The sequence below is a fragment of the Xenopus tropicalis genome, chromosome 8, assembly GCF_000004195.4.
Source record: "Xenopus tropicalis strain Nigerian chromosome 8, UCB_Xtro_10.0, whole genome shotgun sequence".
Lineage (NCBI taxonomy): Eukaryota > Metazoa > Chordata > Amphibia > Anura > Pipidae > Xenopus > Xenopus tropicalis.
This window is the reverse complement of record NC_030684.2, coordinates 145162946-145180616: the sequence shown is the minus strand read 5'-3', so window position 1 is coordinate 145180616 and position 17671 is coordinate 145162946. Positions and strand designations below refer to the sequence as shown.

General features: G+C 58.9%; 1 protein-coding gene across 2 annotated transcripts; it reads right to left on the bottom strand.

Moving 5' to 3' along the window:
- Positions 1–8511: 8511 nt before the first annotated feature.
- On the bottom strand, positions 8512–12108 carry pmvk (phosphomevalonate kinase). Of its 2 annotated transcripts, XM_031891903.1 has the most exons (6): positions 11949–12108; positions 11583–11646; positions 10941–11093; positions 9956–10085; positions 9738–9868; positions 8512–9668 (listed from the first exon to the last, which is right to left on the bottom strand). In XM_031891903.1, exons 1-6 carry the CDS (start codon positions 12029–12031, stop codon positions 9657–9659), a joined length of 573 nt encoding a protein of 190 aa, XP_031747763.1. In that variant the 5' UTR covers positions 12032–12108; the 3' UTR covers positions 8512–9656. The 2 variants fall into 2 exon arrangements, with proteins under 2 accessions (XP_031747763.1, XP_031747762.1); XM_031891902.1 differs by having other exon boundaries at positions 8512–9868; positions 11949–12104.
- Between the last annotated feature and the right edge of the window lie 5563 nt (positions 12109–17671).

The window sequence follows — 17671 nt, the reverse complement described above, 5'->3', positions numbered from 1 at the left end:
CAGAGGGAATTACCAGCCATCCCAGTAACTGGGCACAGAGGGAATTACCAGCCATCCCAGTAACTGGGCCCAGAGGGAATTATCAGCCATCCCAGTAACTGGGCCCAGAGGGAATTACCAGCCATCCCAGTAACTGGGCACAGAGGGAATTACCAGCCATCCCAGTAACTGGGCACAGAGGGAATTACCAGCCATCCCAGTAACTGGGCCCAGAGGGAATTACCAGCCATCCCAGTAACTGGGCCCAGAGGGAATTACCAGCCATCCCAGTAACTGGGCCCAGAGGGAATTACCAGCCATCCCAGTAACTGGGCCCAGAGGGAATTATCAGCCATCCCAGTAACTGGGCACAGGGGGAATTATCAGCCATCCCAGTAACTGGGCCCAGAGGGAATTATCAGCCGTCCCAGTAACTGGGCCCAGAGGGAATTATCAGCCATCCCAGTAACTGGGCCCAGAGGGAATTATCAGCCATCCCAGTAACTGGGCACAGGGGGAATTATCAGCCATCCCAGTAACTGGGCCCAGAGGGAATTATCAGCCGTCCCAGTAACTGGGCCCAGAGGGAATTACCAGCCATCCCAGTAACTGGGCCCAGAGGGAATTATCAGCCATCCCAGTAACTGGGCACAGAGGGAATTACCAGCCATCCCAGTAACTGGGCACAGAGGGAATTACCAGCCATCCCAGTAACTGGGCACAGAGGGAATTATCAGCCGTCCCAGTAACTGGGCACAGAGGGAATTATCAGCCATCCCAGTAACTGGGCCCAGAGGGAATTATCAGCCATCCCAGTAACTGGGCCCAGAGGGAATTATCAGCCATCCCAGTAACTGGGCCCAGAGGGAATTACCAGCCATCCCAGTAACTGGGCCCAGAGGGAATTACCAGCCATCCCAGTAACTGGGCCCAGAGGGAATTATCAGCCATCCCAGTAACTGGGCCCAGAGGGAATTACCAGCCATCCCAGTAACTGGGCACAGAGGGAATTACCAGCCATCCAGTAACTGGGCCCAGAGGGAATTATCAGCCATCCCAGTAACTGGGCCCAGAGGGAATTACCAGCCATCCCAGTAACTGGGCACAGAGGGAATTACCAGCCATCCCAGTAACTGGGCCCAGAGGGAATTATCAGCCATCCCAGTAACTGGGCACAGAGGGAATTACCAGCCATCCCAGTAACTGGGCACAGAGGGAATTATCAGCCATCCCAGTAACTGGGCCCAGAGGGAATTATCAGCCATCCCAGTAACTGGGCACAGAGGGAATTACCAGCCATCCCAGTAACTGGGCACAGAGGAATTACCAGCCATCCCAGTAACTGGGCACAGAGGGAATTATCAGCCATCCAGTAACTGGGCACAGAGGGAATTATCAGCCATCCCAGTAACTGGGCCCAGAGGAATTACCAGCCATCCCAGTAACTGGGCACAGAGGGGAATTATCAGCCATCCCAGTAACTGGGCACAGAGGGAATTACCAGCCATCCCAGTAACTGGGCACAGAGGGAATTACCAGCCATCCCAGTAACTGGGCCCAGAGGGAATTACCAGCCATCCCAGTAACTGGGCACAGAGGGAATTATCAGCCATCCCAGTAACTGGGCCCAGAGGGAATTATCAGCCATCCCAGTAACTGGGCACAGAGGGAATTATCAGCCATCCCAGTAACTGGGCACAGAGGGAATTATCAGCCATCCCAGTAACTGGGCACAGAGGGAATTACCGGCCATCCCAGTAACTGGGCCCAGAGGGAATTACCAGCCATCCCAGTAACTGGGCCCAGAGGGAATTACCAGCCATCCCAGTAACTGGGCAGGGATTATACACTTTATAAAGGCAGGTTTCCCATACATACTTTTATTTTTTAGAATTTTTTTTCATTGCGTGTATTGGGATATTTTTGGGCTACTTATGTAGTGGCTCTTGGCTAGTGTCGGGCTGGTTTTAGAACCTGCTTACGAGTCATTTATACTCGCTGCTCGCTGTTCCGCCTTGTGCCGCCGTCGGAGCACATTAACCCCAGACATACCGACAAGACTGCTACCAAAGTGTATAATTGGGATATTAACCCCAGGCATGCCATTGAGATTGCTGCAGAAATGGACCAGGAACGTATCACACTTGAACGTAAGATCACTGCGGAAATGGATTGTGAACTTATTAACCCCGGATGTGCCAGGTCACTGCAAAAAATGCCCACTAAACATATTAACCCCAGTCATGCCAGTTAGACTGAGAGCCTCACCTTGCTGAAGTACCTGATTCCCATGTCCCACAGCTCTTTCCCAAGTCCATTCAGTGTGGCCCAAAGATCCAGCAGGGAGGGGCATGGGGGCAGGGTCAGACTGGGGGGGGGGGCAGGGGCCCCTGTCATGGCCCCCCACCCACATATCTGACTCCTCCCCCTAAAGTGCATAAATGAAAGTTTCAGTGCATGAGGGGAGATCTGCAGCCCAGGGAGTGTTTATTTATAACTCCCCATTCAGTACAGGTGAGGGGAGTGGCAGCTCAGCCCCGCCCCCCATTAAGGTACAAATCCCATCATGCTCAGTGAAGACAAAAATGTTTTTGTACAATGAAACAAATCCACGTAAAGTGTCGGTAACCCAGTGAGTTCGTAGTTATATGGCGGGCACTTCCTGCTGCCTGTCTGGCTACTGAGCCACCGGGCCGGGCACCCAACCCCGCGGCGCCACCACCAGGCCATAACTGCACCCAGTGTGTGGGAAGCCTTTGGGGGAAGGCACACGGAGCTACTTAGTAGCAGCTACTTGTCACGGTTACAAAACCCCAGGAAACCGCCAGGGGGGGGAGCCAAGCCTAAGAGCCATACGGGAGCCGGGTGTAAGGGCCGGGGGGGGGAGCCGAGCCTAAGAGCCATACGGGAGCCGGGTGTAAGGGCCAGGGTGGGGAGCCGAGCCTAAGAGCCATACGGCAGCCGGGTGTAAGAGCCATACGGGAGCCGGGTGTAAGGGCCAGGGGGGGGAGCCGAGCCTAAGAGCCATACGGGAGCCGGGTGTAAGGGCCAGGGGGGGGAGCCGAGCCTAAGAGCCATACGGGAGCCGGGTGTAAGAGCCATACGGGAGCCGGGTGTAAGGGCCAGGGGGGGAGCCGAGCGTAAGAGCCATACAGGAGCAGGGTGTAAGGGCCGGGGGGGGGGGGGGAGCCGAGCCTAAGAGCCATACGGGAGCCGGGTGTAAGGGCCGGGGGGGGAGCCGAGCCTAAGAGCCATATGGGAGCCGGGTGTAAGGGCCAGGGGGGAGCCGAGCCTAAGAGCCATACGGGAGCCAAGCCTAAGAGCCATACGGGAGCCGGGTGTAAGGGCCGGGGGGGAGCCGAGCCTAAGAGTCATACGGGAGCCAAGCCTAAGAGCCATACGGGAGCCGGGTGTAAGGGCCGGGGGGGAGCCGAGCCTAAGAGCCATATGGGAGCCGGGTGTAAGGGCCGGGGGGGAGCCGAGCCTAAGAGCCATACGGGAGCCGGGTGTAAGGGCCAGGGGGGGGAGCCGAGCCTAAGAGCCATATGGGAGCCGGGTGTAAGGGCCAGGGGGGAGCCGAGCCTAAGAGCCATATGGGAGCCGGGTGTAAGGGCCAGGGGGGGGAGCCGAGCCTAAGAGCCATATGGGAGCCGGGTGTAAGGGCCAGGGGGGGGAGCCGAGCCTAAGAGCCATACGGGAGCCGGGTGTAAAGGCTGAGGGGGGGGAGCCGAGCCCTAAGAGCCATACGGGAGCCGGGTTGTAAGGGCCAGGGGGGGGAGCCGAGCCTAAGAGCCATACGGGAGCCGGGTGTAAGGGCCGGGGGGGGGAGCCGAGCCTAAGAGCCATACGGGAGCCGAGTGTAAGGGCCGGGGGGGGGAGCCGAGCCTAAGAGCCATACGGGAGCCGGGTATAAGGGCCGGGGGGGGGAGGAGCCGAGCCTAAGAGCCATACGGGAGCCGGGTGTAAGAGCCATACGGGAGCCGGGTGTAAGGGCCAGGGGGGGGGAGCCGAGCCTAAGAGCCATATGGGAGCCGGGTGTAAGGGCCCGGGGGGGGAGCCGAGCCTAAGAGCCATACAGGAGCCGGGTGTAAGGGCCGGGGGGGGGGGAGCCGAGCCTAAGAGCCATACGGGAGCCGGGTGTAAGGGCCGGGGGGGGAGCCGAGCCTAAGAGCCATATGGGAGCCGGGTGTAAGGGCCAGGGGGGAGCCGAGCCTAAGAGCCATACGGGAGCTGGGTGTAAGGGCCAGGGGGGGGGGAGCCGAGCCTAAGAGCCATACGGGAGCCAAGCCTAAGAGCCATACGGGAGCCGGGTGTAAGGGCCAGGGGGGGGAGCCGAGCCTAAGAGCCATACGGGAGCCAAGCCTAAGAGCCATACGGGAGCCGGGTGTAAGGTCCAGGGGGGGGAGCCGAGCCTAAGAGCCATACGGGAGCCGGGTGTAAGGGCCAGGGGGGAGCCGAGCCTAAGAGCCATATGGGAGCCGGGTGTAAGGGCCAGGGGGGGAGCCGAGCCTAAGAGCCATACGGGAGCCGAGCCTAAGAGCCATACGGGAGCCGGGTGTAAGGGCCAGGGGGGGGAGCCGAGCCTAAGAGCCATATGGGAGCCGGGTGTAAGGGCCAGGGAGGGGAGCCGAGCCTAAGAGCCATACGGGAGCCGGGTGTAAAGGCTGAGGGGGGGAGCCGAGCCTAAGAGCCATACGGGAGCCGGGTGTAAGGGCCAGGGGGGGGGGAGCCGAGCCTAAGAGCCATACGGGAGCCGGGTTGTAAGGGCCGGGGGGGGAGCCGAGCCTAAGAGCCATACGGGAGCCGAGTGTAAGGGCCGGGGGGGGAGCCGAGCCTAAGAGCCATACGGGAGCCGGGTGTAAGGGCCGGGGGGGGGAGCCGAGCCTAAGAGCCATACGGGAGCCGGGTGTAAGGGCCGGGGGGGGGAGCCGAGCCTAAGAGCCATACGGGAGCCGGGTGTAAGGGCCGGGGGGGGGGGGAGCCGAGCCTAAGAGCCATACGGGAGCCGGGTGTAAGGGCCGGGGGGGGGGAGCCGAGCCTAAGAGCCATACGGGAGCTGGGTGTAAGGGCCAGGGGGGAGCCGAGCCTAAGAGCCATACGGGAGCCGGGTGTAAGGGCCGGGGGGGGGGAGCCGAGCCTAAGAGCCATACGGGAGCCGGGTGTAAGGGCCGGGGGGGGGGGAGCCGAGCCTAAGAGCCATACGGGAGCCGGGTGTAAGGGCCGGGGGGGGGGGAGCCGAGCCTAAGAGCCATACGGGAGCTGGGTGTAAGGGCCAGGGGGGAGCCGAGCCTAAGAGCCATACGGGAGCAGGGTGTAAGGGCCGGGGGGGGAGCCGGGTGTAAGAGCCATACGGGAGCCGGGTGTAAGGGCCGGGGGGGGGGAGCCGAGCCTAAGAGCCATACGGGAGCCGGGTGTAAGGGCCAGGGGGGAGCCGAGCCTAAGAGCCATACGGGAGCCGGGTGTAAGGGCCGGGGGGGGAGCCGGGCATAAGAGCCATACGGGAGCCGGGTGTTAAGGGCCAGGGGGGGGGGGAGCCGAGCCTAAGAGCCATACGGGAGCCGGGTGTAAGGGCCGGGGGGGGGGAGCCGAGCCTAAGAGCCATACGGGAGCTGGGTGTAAAGGCTGAGGGGGGGAGCCGAGCCTAAGAGCCATACGGGAGCCGGGTGTAAGGTCCAGGGGGGGGAGCCGAGACTAAGAGCCATACGGGAGCCGGGTGTAAGGGCCAGGGGGGGGAGCCGAGCCTAAGAGCCATACGGGAGCCGGGTGTAAGGGCCAGGGGGGGGAGCCGAGCCTAAGAGCCATACGGGAGCCGGGTGTAAGGGCCGGGGGGGGGGGAGCCGAGCCTAAGAGCCATACGGGAGCCGGGGTGTAAGGGCCGGGGGGGGGAGCCGAGCCTAAGAGCCATACGGGAGCCGGGTGTAAGGGCCAGGGGGGGACCGAGCCTAAGAGCCAACGGGAGCCGGGTGTAAGGGCCAGGGGGGAGCCGAGCCTAAGAGCCATACGGGAGCCGGTGTAAGGCCGGGGGGGGGAGCCGAGCCTAAGAGCCATACGGGAGCCGGGTGTAAGGCCGGGGCGGGGGAAGCCGAGCCTAAGAGCCATATGGGAGCCGGATGTAAGGGCCAGGGGGGAGCCGAGCCTAAGAGCCATACGGGAGCTGGGTGTAAAGGCTGAGGGGGGGGAAGCCGAGCCTAAGAGCCATACGCGGAGCCGGGTGTAAGGCCGGGGGGGAGCCGAGCCTAAGAGCCATACGGGAGCCGGGTGTAAGGGCCGGGGGGGGAGCCGAGCCTAAGAGCCATTACGGGAGCCGGGGCTGTAAGGGCCGGGGGGGGGGGGAGCCGAGCCTAAGAGCCATACGGGGAGCCGGGTGTAAGGGCCGGGGGGGGGGGGAGCCGAGCCTAAGAGCCATACGGGAGCCGGGTGTAAGGGCCGGGGGGGGGAGCGAGCCTAAGAGCCATACGGGAGCCGGGTGTAAGGGCCAGGGGGGGGAGCCGAGCCTAAGAGCCATACGGGAGCCGGGTGTAAGGGCCAGGGGGGAGCCGAGCCTAAGAGCCATACGGGAGCCGGGTGTTAAGGGCCGGGGGGGGAGCCGAGCCTAAGAGCCATACGGGAGCCGGGTGTAAGGGCCGGGGGGGGAGCCGAGCCTAAGAGCCATATGGGAGCCGGATGTAAGGGCCAGGGGGGGGGAGCCGAGCCTAAGAGCCATACGGGAGCTGGGTGTAAAGGCTGAGGGGGGGGAGCCGAGCCTAAGAGCCATACGGGAGCCGGGTGTAAGGGCCGGGGGGGGGAGCCGAGCCTAAGAGCCATACGGGAGCCGGGTGTAAGGGCCCGGGGGGGAGCCGAGCCTAAGAGCCATACGGGAGCCGGGTGTAAGGGCCGGGGGGGGGGGAGCCGAGCCTAAGAGCCATACGGGAGCCGGGTGTAAGGGCCGGGGGGGGGGGGAGCCGGAGCCTAAGAGCCATACGGGAGCCGGGTGTAAGGGCCGGGTGGGGGGAGCCGAGCCTAAGAGCCATACGGGAGCCGGGTGTAAGGGCCGGGGGGGGGAGCCGAGCCTAAGAGCCATACGGGAGCCGGCGTGTAAGGGCCAGGGGGGGGAAGCCGAGCCTAAGAGCCATACGGGAGCCGGGTGTAAGGGCCGGGGGGGGGGGGGGAGCCGAGCCTAAGAGCCATACGGGAGCCGGGTGTAAGGGCCGGGGGGGGAGCCGAGCCTAAGAGCATACGGGAGCCGGGTGTAAGGGCCGGGGGGGGGGGGGAGCCGAGCCTAAGAAGCCATACGGGAGCCGGGTGTAAGGGCCGGGGGGTGGGGGGGGGGGGGGAGCCGAGCCTAAGAGCCATACGGAGCAGGTGTAAGGGCCGGCGGGGGAGCCGGGTGTAAGAGCCATACGGGAGCCGGGTGTAAGGGCCGGGGGGGAGCCGGGCGTAAGAGCCATACGGGAGCCGGGTGTAAGGGCCAGGGGGGGGGAGCCGAGCCTAAGAGCCATACGGGAGCCGGGTGTAAGGGCCGGGGGGGGGGGAGCCGAGCCTAAGAGCCATACGGGAGCTGGGTGTAAAGGCTGAGGGGGGGGGAGCCGAGCCTAAGAGCCATACGGGAGCCGGGTGTAAGGGCCAGGGGGGGAGTCGAGCCTAAGAGCCATACGGGAGCAGGGTGTAAGGGCCAGGGGGGGAGTCGAGCCTAAGAGCCATATGGGAGCCAAGCCTAAGAGCCATACGGGAGCCGGGTTGTAAGGGCCAGGGGGGGAGTCGAGCCTAAGAGCCATACGGGAGCCGGGTGTAAGGGCCGGGGGGGGGGGGGAGCCGAGCCTAAGAGCCATACGGGAGCCGGGTGTAAGGGCCGGGGGGGGGAGCCGGGCGTAAGAGCCATACGGGAGCCGGGTGTAAGGGCCGGGGGGGGGAGCCGAGCCTAAGAGCCATTACGGGAGCCGGGTGTAAGGGCGGGGGGGGGAGCCGAGCCTAAGAGCCATACGGGAGCCAAGCCTAAGAGCCATACGGGAGCCGGGCGTAAGGGCCGGGGGGGGAGCCGGGTGTAAGAGCCATACGGGAGCCGGGTGTAAGGGCCAGGGGGGGGAGCCGAGCCTAAGAGCCATATGGGAGCTGAGTGTAAGGGCCAGGGGGGAGCCGAGTGTAAAGGCTGAGGGGGGGGGGGGCGGGCGTAGGGGCCGAGGGGGAGCAGAGGTTGCTGGGAGGTTCCCTTCTGATTGGCCATAAAAGCAATTAGGCTTACAGTCCGGAACCGTTCCCTGGATCTGCAAGTGATCTTTTATCATCGGGTCTTCCAAGGCGGAACCAGAGAGACCCCCAGGCCCAGTGGCAGAACGTCCTCCTCCCCTGTCAGTGCCCCCCGCTGGCACATCCTGCCCTTCCCCTGCCTGGCGTGGGCTTTACTAACAGCGCTAAGGCCCATACCCCCCGCGCCATTGGCCGAGACCCCCTGCACCCCTCAGTATCCCCCAGCGGTACCGACCCATAGCAACGCCCCTTAGAGATAATACCCACTGGGAAGTCATTCAGCGGAGTAAATGGACACGTAATCCAACAGAATCAGAACCAGGTCCAAACCGACTGCGGTGCTGGGTTTTCCCGTCACGTGGGACCCGCCAGGAACCATTTATTGCCTGTTGTAATTAAATGGACTTTCCAGCCCAGAACAATTCCTTAGGTATCATCATCATCATCACAGTTATTCCAGAGATTGACAGTCTGGTAACCCCGCCCCCTGGAACCATCCCTTCTGATTGGTCGATATAAGGAGCAGCACAAGGTCCATTGGACAGTGAGATAAATGCATGGGTTTTTTTTGGAATATGTCATTTTCTGGGGTCACCTTACTGTTAGGGGGGCTCATAGCACCTGATACACATTGTCCCCCCATATGGCACCTACCTGGGCACATTGGGCACCAAACTACCCAGCACAGCCCTGGCATTCCTACATAGGGTGTTTCATGCCGGTGCCCAATGCCCCGGGGCAGGGAGGATGGGGCAAAGTGCCAGCTGCTTGAGAAGAATTCTAGCAATCTTGGTTCTGGTGGGCCCAACAGAACCCCCCCTGCCCCGGTCACTTCATGCCCCCAACTTGCTATGAATAAAGGTTCTGGTGGGCCCAACAGAACCCCCCCTGCCCCGGTCACTTCATGCCCCCAACTTGCTATGAATAAAGGTTCTGGTGGGCCCAACAGAACCCCCCCTGCCCCGGTCACTTCATGCCCCCAACTTGCTATGAATAAAGGTTCTGGTGGGCCCAACAGAACCCCCCCTGCCCCGGTCACTTCATGCCCCCAACTTGCTATGAATAAAGGTTCTGGTGGGCCCAACAGAACCCCCCCTGCCCCAGTCACTTCATGCCCCCAACTTGCTATGAATAAAGGTTCTGGTGGGCCCAACAGAACCCCCCTGCCCCAGTCACTTCATGCCTCCAACTTGCTATGAATAAAGGTTCTGGTGGGCCCAACAGAACCCCCCCTGCCCCGGTCACTTCATGCCCCCAACTTGCTATGAATAAAGGTTCTGGTGGGCCCAACAGAACCCCCCCTGCCCCGGTCACTTCATGCCCCCAACTTGCTATGAATAAAGGTTCTGGTGGGCCCAACAGAACCCCCCCCTGCCCCGGTCACTTCATGCCCCCAACTTGCTATGAATAAAGGTTCTGGTGGGCCCAACAGAACCCCCCCTGCCCCGGTCACTTCATGCCCCCAACTTGCTATGAATAAAGGTTCTGGTGGGCCCAACAGAACCCCCCCTGCCCCGGTCACTTCATGCCCCCAACTTGCTATGAATAAAGCCCGTCAGGTTGCTAAGTTGCTGCTCTAGAGAAACGCTGTCTCCGTCGTTGGTGATGATCCAATCAAAGTCCACTCCCCGGTCCAAACCGCACTCCGACTCGGCGCCGTCCACCTCTGAATTGAGAGATGTGAGAGGGTCACACACTGAGCTCCGGGGCACAAAGGGACCGGTACCAACAGAACCTTATTATAAAGCCCCACCTGGTGTATAGACCCATCCTCTGCCTCTTCTGGTCTCCTCCGACGCCACAACCCGGACCGTCTGCAGAACGGCGCCATATTCTGAGCGGAACCAATCCACATCCGACCTGCGCCGAGCGTCACTGATAATCTACAGGGAGAGAGAAGGTTCAGCCCAAGTGTGTGAGCGCTCTAGGCCCTTGGGCACACAATCATGGCTGTCACGCAACGCAACTTAGACTGTAAGCTCTGTGGGGCAGGGATGAACTATTAGTTCTTTACATACATGTGACATAGGAACCCATAGAGCTTGCAATCAGTAGTACAACTGAGCCTCATGCACAAGCTGAACATCATACCCACTGGGCCCCGGGCCCCTTACCCACACAAGTACCACACGGGCCCCTTACCCACACAGGTACCCACACAGGCCCTTACCCACACAGGTGGCCCCTTACCCACACAGGTGGCCCCTTACCCATACAGGTACCACACAGGCCCCTTACCCACACCGACCCCGAGCCCCTTACCCACACAGGTACCCACACAGGCCCTTACCCCTTACCCACACAGGTACCCACACAGGCCCTTACCCCTTACCCACACAGGTACCCACACAGGCCCTTACCCCTTACCCACACAGGTACCCACACAGGCCCTTACCCCTTACCCACACAGGTACCCACACAGGCCCTTACCCACACAGGTGGCCCCTTACCCACACAGGTGGCCCCTTACCCACACAGGTGGCCCCTTACCCACACAGGTACCACACAGGCCCCTTACCCACACCGACCCCGGGCCCCTTACCCACACAGGTACCCACACAGGCCCTTACCCACACAGGTACCCACACAGGCCCTTACCCACACAGGTACCCACACAGGCCCTTACCCACACAGGCCCTTACCCACACAGGTGGCCCCTTACCCACACAGGTACCCACACAGGCCCTTACCCACACAGGTACCCACACAGGCCCTTACCCACACAGGTGGCCCCTTACCCACACAGGCTGGCAGACCCCACGCACAATGATGCGGCAGAAGAATCCCGGGTCGGCTCGGCGTTTCTCCTCTCCCCAGCGGATCATGTCGGCGCGGAACCCCTCCTTATACTCAGTGGCCCCCAGTAAGCGCTCATAGTCCAGACCCCGCTCCTGGGGAAGGAGGTTCCATTAAGCAGTGAGTGGGACCCCCCGGCCCCCCAATCCCCATGAAGCAGTGAGTGGGATCCCCCCAATCCCCATGAAGCAGTGAGTGGGCCCCCCCAATCCCCATGAAGCAGTGAGTGGGACCCCCCCAATCCCCATGAAGCAGTGAGTGGGACCCCCCCAATCCCCATGAAGCAGTGAGTGGGACCCCCCCAATCCCCATGAAGCAGTGAGTGGGACCCCCCCAATCCCCATGAAGCAGTGAGTGGGACCCCCCCAATCCCCATGAAGCAGTGAGTGGGGCCCCCCAATCCCCATTAAGCAGTGAGTGGGACCCCCCCAATCCCCATTAAGCAGTGAGTGGGACCCCCCCAATCCCCATGAAGCAGTGAGTGGGACCCCCCCAATCCCCATGAAGCAGTGAGTGGGACCCCCCCAATCCCCATGAAGCAGTGAGTGGGGCCCCCCAATCCCCAATCCCAGTGTAACACTCACCAGCGCAAACTGTTCCTTCAGGGGCGCAGAGAGGCGCAAAATGGCACAGATGTCACTGCCCAACCTACAGGGACACACACAGGGGCATCAGGCCCCCCAGTACCCCAGCCCCAGTCCCCCAGTCCCCCAGCCCCAGTACCCCAGCCCCAGAACCCCAGCCCCAGTCCCAGTCCCCCAGTCCCAGTCCCCCAGTCCCAGTCCCAGTCCCCCAGTCCCAGTCCCCCAGTCCCAGTCCCCCAGTCCCAGTCCCCCAGCCCCAGTACCCCAGCCCCAGTACCAATACCCCAGCCCCCCAGCCCCAGTCCCCCAGCACCCCAGCCCCAGCTGCCCCCCAATCTCCCCCCACTATCCCCCCCCATCCCGTACCGGAGCTGCAGGGAGTTGGTCACATGATCTTTCCCGGATTTTCTCTTCCCGCTGAAGAGCAGAACCAGCCGAGGGGAGCCCATGCCGCTCTGCGCATTCCCTGTCACTTCTCCCTCTCATTCAGCCAATAGGGACACGGTGGGTGGGTACGAATCGTTACTCTCCGGATGTTCCACCAATCGCTTTACCGCATCGGCCTGACAACGCCCACCAGCAGCAGTCCCGCCCCCTCCCCACTGTCAGACCACGAGTAGTGCTCACACTAACTGCGCATGCTCGCCGCCTGATAGCCAATCGCAGGCCTTGCCTGTTTGTTGTAGGCACGCCCACAAGTTATCGCTTAACTTTAAATGAAAAAGTCAGTGTAACCACGCCTACTCGCTACAGGCACGGCCCACTTAAATGAAATACACCAATGACACGCCGCGATCGTATAGCTCTTTTGCATATACACGCCCACTCCCGCCCTCTATTGTGTTTGCTCCTCCCATAGCTCTTTCCCTACTCACTGACTTCCCTGAGTCTCACTCACTCACTCACTCACTCACTCACTCACTCACTGACTCACTCACTCACTCACTGACTCACTCACTCACTCACTCACTGACTCACTCACTGACTCACTCACTGACTCACTCACTCACTGACTCACTCACTCACTCACTCACTCACTCACTCACTCACTCACTCACTCACTCACTCACTCACTGACTCACTGACTCACTCACTCACTCACTGACTCACTCACTCACTCACTCACTCACTCACTCACTCACTGACTCACTCACTCACTCACTCACTCACTGACTCACTCACTCACTCACTGACTCACTCACTCACTCACTGACTCACTCACTGACTCACTCACTCACTGACTCACTCACTGACTCACTCACTCACTCACTCACTCACTCACTGACTCACTCACTCACTCACTGACTCACTCACTCACTCACTCACTGACTCACTCACTCACTGACTCACTCACTCACTCACTCACTCACTCACTCACTCACTCACTCACTCACTCACTCACTCACTCACTCACTCACTCACTCACTCACTCACTCACTCACTCACTCACTCACTCACTCACTCACTCACTCACTCACTCACTGACTCACTCACTCACTCACTGACTCACTCACTCACTGACTCACTCACTGACTCACTCACTGACTCACTCACTCACTGACACACTCACTGACTCACTCACTGACTCACTCACTCACTGACACACTCACTGACACACTCACTGACTCACTCACTCACTGACTCACTCACTCACTGACTCACTCACTGACTCACTCACTCACTTACTCACTCACTCACTTACTCACTGACACACTCAGTCACTCACTCACTGACTCACTCACTGACTCACTCACTCACTGACACACTCACTGACTCACTCACTCACTGACTCACTCACTGACTCACTCACTGACTCACTCACTCACTGACACACTCACTGACTCACTCACTCACTGACTCACTCACTGACTCACTCACTGACTCACTCACTCACTGACACACTCACTGACTCACTCACTCACTGACACACTCACTGACTCACTCACTCACTGACTCACTCACTGACTCACTCACTGACTCACTCACTCACTTACTCACTCACTCACTTACTCACTGACACACTCAGTCACTCACTCACTGACTCACTCACTGACTCACTCACTCACTGACTCACTGACTCACTCACTCACTGACTCACTCACTCACTCACTTACTTACTCACTCACTTACTCACTCACTCACTGACTCACTCACTGACTCACTGACTCACTCACTCACTGACTCACTGACTCACTCACTCACTGTATTCTCCCACTCACTGGGCTGAGTCTCACTCACTGACTCACTCACTCACTGACTCACTCACTCACTCACTTACTCACTCACTCACTCACTGACTCACTCACTGACTCACTCACTCACTGACTCACTCACTGACTCACTCACTCACTCACTCACTGTATTCTCCCACTCACTGGGCTGAGTCTCACTCACTGACTCACTCACCGACTCACTCACTCACTCACTGACTCACTCACTCACTGACTCACTCACTCACTCACTCACTCACTGACTCACTCACTCACTGACTCACTCACTCACTCACTGTATTCTCCCACTCACTGGGCTGAGTCTCACTCACTGACTCACTCACTGACTCACTCACTGACTCACTCACTCACTGACTCACTCACTCACTCACTGTATTCTCCCACTCACTGGGCTGAGTCTCACTCACTGACTCACTCATTGACTCACTCACTCACTCACTGTCTCACTCACTCACTGACTCACTCACTGACTCACTCACTCACTCACTGTATTCTCCCACTCACTGGGCTGAGTCTCACTCACTGACTCACTCACCGACTCACTCACTCACTCACTGACTCACTCACTCACTGACTCACTCACTGACTCACTCACTCACTCACTCACTGACTCACTCACTCACTGTATTCTCCCACTCACTGGGCTGAGTCTCACTCACTGACTCACTCACCGACTCACTCACTGACTCACTCACTGACTCACTCACTCACTCACTGACTCACTCACTCACTGACTCACTCACTCACTCACTCACTGTATTCTCCCACTCACTGGGCTGAGTCTCACTCACTGACTCACTCACCGACTCACTCACTCACTCACTGTATTCTCCCACTCACTGGGCTGAGTCTCACTCACTGACTCACTCACTCACTCTATTCTCCCACTCACTGGGCTGAGTCTCACTCACTGACTCACTCACCGACTCACTCACTCACTCACTCACTGACTCACTCACTCACTCTATTCTCCCACTCACTGGGCTGAGTCTCACTCACTGACTCACTCACTCACTGACTCACTCACTGACTCACTCACCCACTCACTCACTCACTGACTCACTCACTGTATCCACTCACTGGGCTGAGTCTCACTCACTGACTCACTCACTGTATTCTCCCACTCACTGGGCTGAGTCTCACTCACTCACTCACTCACTGTATTCTCCCACTCACTGGGCTTAGTCTCACTCACTCACTTTATTCTCCCACTCACTTGGCTGCTCTTCCCTGAGTCTCACTCACTGACTCACTCACTGTATTCTCCCACTCACTGGGCTGAGTCTCACTCACTCACTCACTGTATTCTCCCACTCACTGGGCTTAGTCTCACTCACTCACTTTATTCTCCCACTCACTGGGCTGCTCTTCCCTGAGTCTCACTCACTGACTCACTCACTGTATTCTCCCACTCACTGGGCTGAGTCTCACTCACTCACTCACTGTATTCTCCCACTCACTGGGCTGAGTCTCACTCACTTTATTCTCCCACTCACTGGGCTGCTCTTCCCTGAGTCTCACTCACTCACTCACTGTATTCTCCCACTCACTGGGCTGAGTCTCACTCACTCACTCACTTTATTCTCCCACTCACTGGGCTGCTCTTCCCTGAGTCTCACTCACTGCCTTCACTCACTTTATTCTCCCACTCACTGGGCTGCTCTTCCCTGAGTCTCACTCACTCACTCACTCACTGTATTCTCCCACTCACTGGGCTGAGTCTCACTCACTGACTCACTCACTGACACACTCACTCACTGACTCACTCACTCACTCACTCACTGACTCACTCACTCACTCACTGACTCACTCACTCACTCACCGACTCACTCACTCACTCACTCACTGACTCACTCACTCACTGTATTCTCCCACTCACTGGGCTGAGTCTCACTCACTGACTCACTCACCGACTCACTCACTCACTCACTGACTGACTGACTCACTCACTCACTCACTCACTGTATTCTCCCACTCACTGGGCTGAGTCTCACTCACTGACTCACTCACCGACTCACTCACTGACTCACTGACTCACTCACTGACTCACTCACTGACTCACTCACTCACTGACTCACTCACTCACTCACTGTATTCTCCCACTCACTGGGCTGAGTCTCACTCACTGACTCACTCACCGACTCACTCACTCACTGACTCACTCACTCACTTTATTCTCCCACTCACTGGGCTGCTCTTCCCTGAGTCTCACTCACTGACTCACTCACTTTATTCTCCCACTCACTGGGAGAGGTTATTTCCTCAGACCCTTTCCCTGGGACACACCCATCTCTGCAGGCCCCGCCTCTAGGTACCAGGGTGTCCCCTGTCCCCCCAATACTGTCAGTTACTGTGAGCCCCGGCACCCCCCCCCCCCCGACACTGGGTGCAACATGGGGATATGGGTGCTGTATGTGATCCCGAAACCTCAGGGCACCCTGACACTAGCACCCTATGTTACTGTGCCCCCCACTCTCTCCCACCCCCCAACTGTACATTCACTCCCCTCCCTCATCCCAACTGCCCCCCCCCTTATATATTTATATATAGTGACCCCCCCTTAACTGCCCCCCCCAGTGTAACCAATCCCAACTGGGCCAGCCTTTCCCCATAACTGAGCCCATTCCCTTTATCAGCTTAGTCGCTCTTCCCTGTACTTTCTCTATTTCATTACTGCCCCCCCTTATATATTTATATATAGTGACCCCCCCCTTAACTGCCCCCTCCCCAGTGTAACCAATCCCAACTGGGCCAGCCTTTCCCCATAACTGAGCCCATTCCCTTTATCAGCTTAGTCGCTCTTCCCTGTACTTTCTCTATTTCATTACTGCCCCCCTTATATATTTATATATAGTGCCCCCCCCCTTAACTGCCCCCCCCCCCAGTGTAACCAATCCCAACTGGGCCAGCCTTTCCCCATAACTGAGCCCATTCCCTTTATCAGCTTAGTCGCTCTTCCCTGTACTTTCTCTATTTCATTACTGCCCCCCCTTATATATTTATATATAGTGCCCCCCCCCCTTACTGCCCCCCTCCCCCAGTGAACCAATCCCAACTGGGCCAGCCTTTCCCCATAACTGAGCCCATTCCCTTTATCAGCTTAGTCGCTCTTCCCTGTACTTTCTCTATTTCATTACTGCCCCCCCCCTTATATATTTATATATAGTGACCCCCCCCCCCCCTTACTGCCCCTTCCCCAGTGTAACCAATCCCAACTGGGCCAGCCTTTCCCCATAACTGAGCCCATTCCTTTATCAGCTTAGTCGCTCTTCCCTGTACTTTCTCTATTTCATTACTGCCCCCCCTTATATATTTATATATAGTGCCCCCCCCTTAACTGCCCCCCCCCCAGTGTAACCAATCCCAACTGGGCCAGCCTTTCCCCATAACTGAGCCATTCCCTTTATTCAGCTTAGTCGCTCTTCCTGTACTTTCTCTATTTCATTACTGCCCCCCCCTTATATATTTATATATAGTGCCCCCCCCCTTAACTGCCCCCCCCCCGCCCCCCCAGTGTAACCAATCCCAACTGGGCCAGCCTTTCCCCATAACTGAGCCCATTCCCTTTATCAGCTTAGTCGCTCTTCCTGTAACTTTCTCTATTTCATTACTGCCCCCCCCTTATATATTTATATATAGTGACCCCCCCCTTAACTGCCCCCCCCCAGTGTAACCATCCCAACTGGGCCAAGCCTTCCCCATAACTGAGCCCATTCCCTTTATCAGCTTTAGTCGCTCTTCCCTGTACTTTCTCTATTTCATTACTGCCCCCCCTTATATATTTATATATAGTGCCCCCCCCCTTAACTGCCGCCCCCCCCCAGTGTAACCAATCCCAACTGGGCCAGCCTTTCCCCA

What these genes read in the sequence shown, in the direction of transcription:
- pmvk (XM_031891903.1), bottom strand. Translation starts at nt 12,031, where the DNA reads ATGGGCTCCCCTCGGCTGGTTCTGCTCTTCAGCGGGAAGAGAAAATCC. An exon ending in TGAAGGAACAGTTTGCGCTG is followed by an intron (nt 11,094 to 11,582) that starts GTGAGTGTTACA and finishes CTCCTTCCCCAG; the next exon opens with GAGCGGGGTCTGGACTATGA. An exon ending in GGGTCTGCCAGCCTGTGTGG is followed by an intron (nt 10,086 to 10,940) that starts GTAAGGGGCCAC and finishes CTCTCCCTGTAG; the next exon opens with ATTATCAGTGACGCTCGGCG.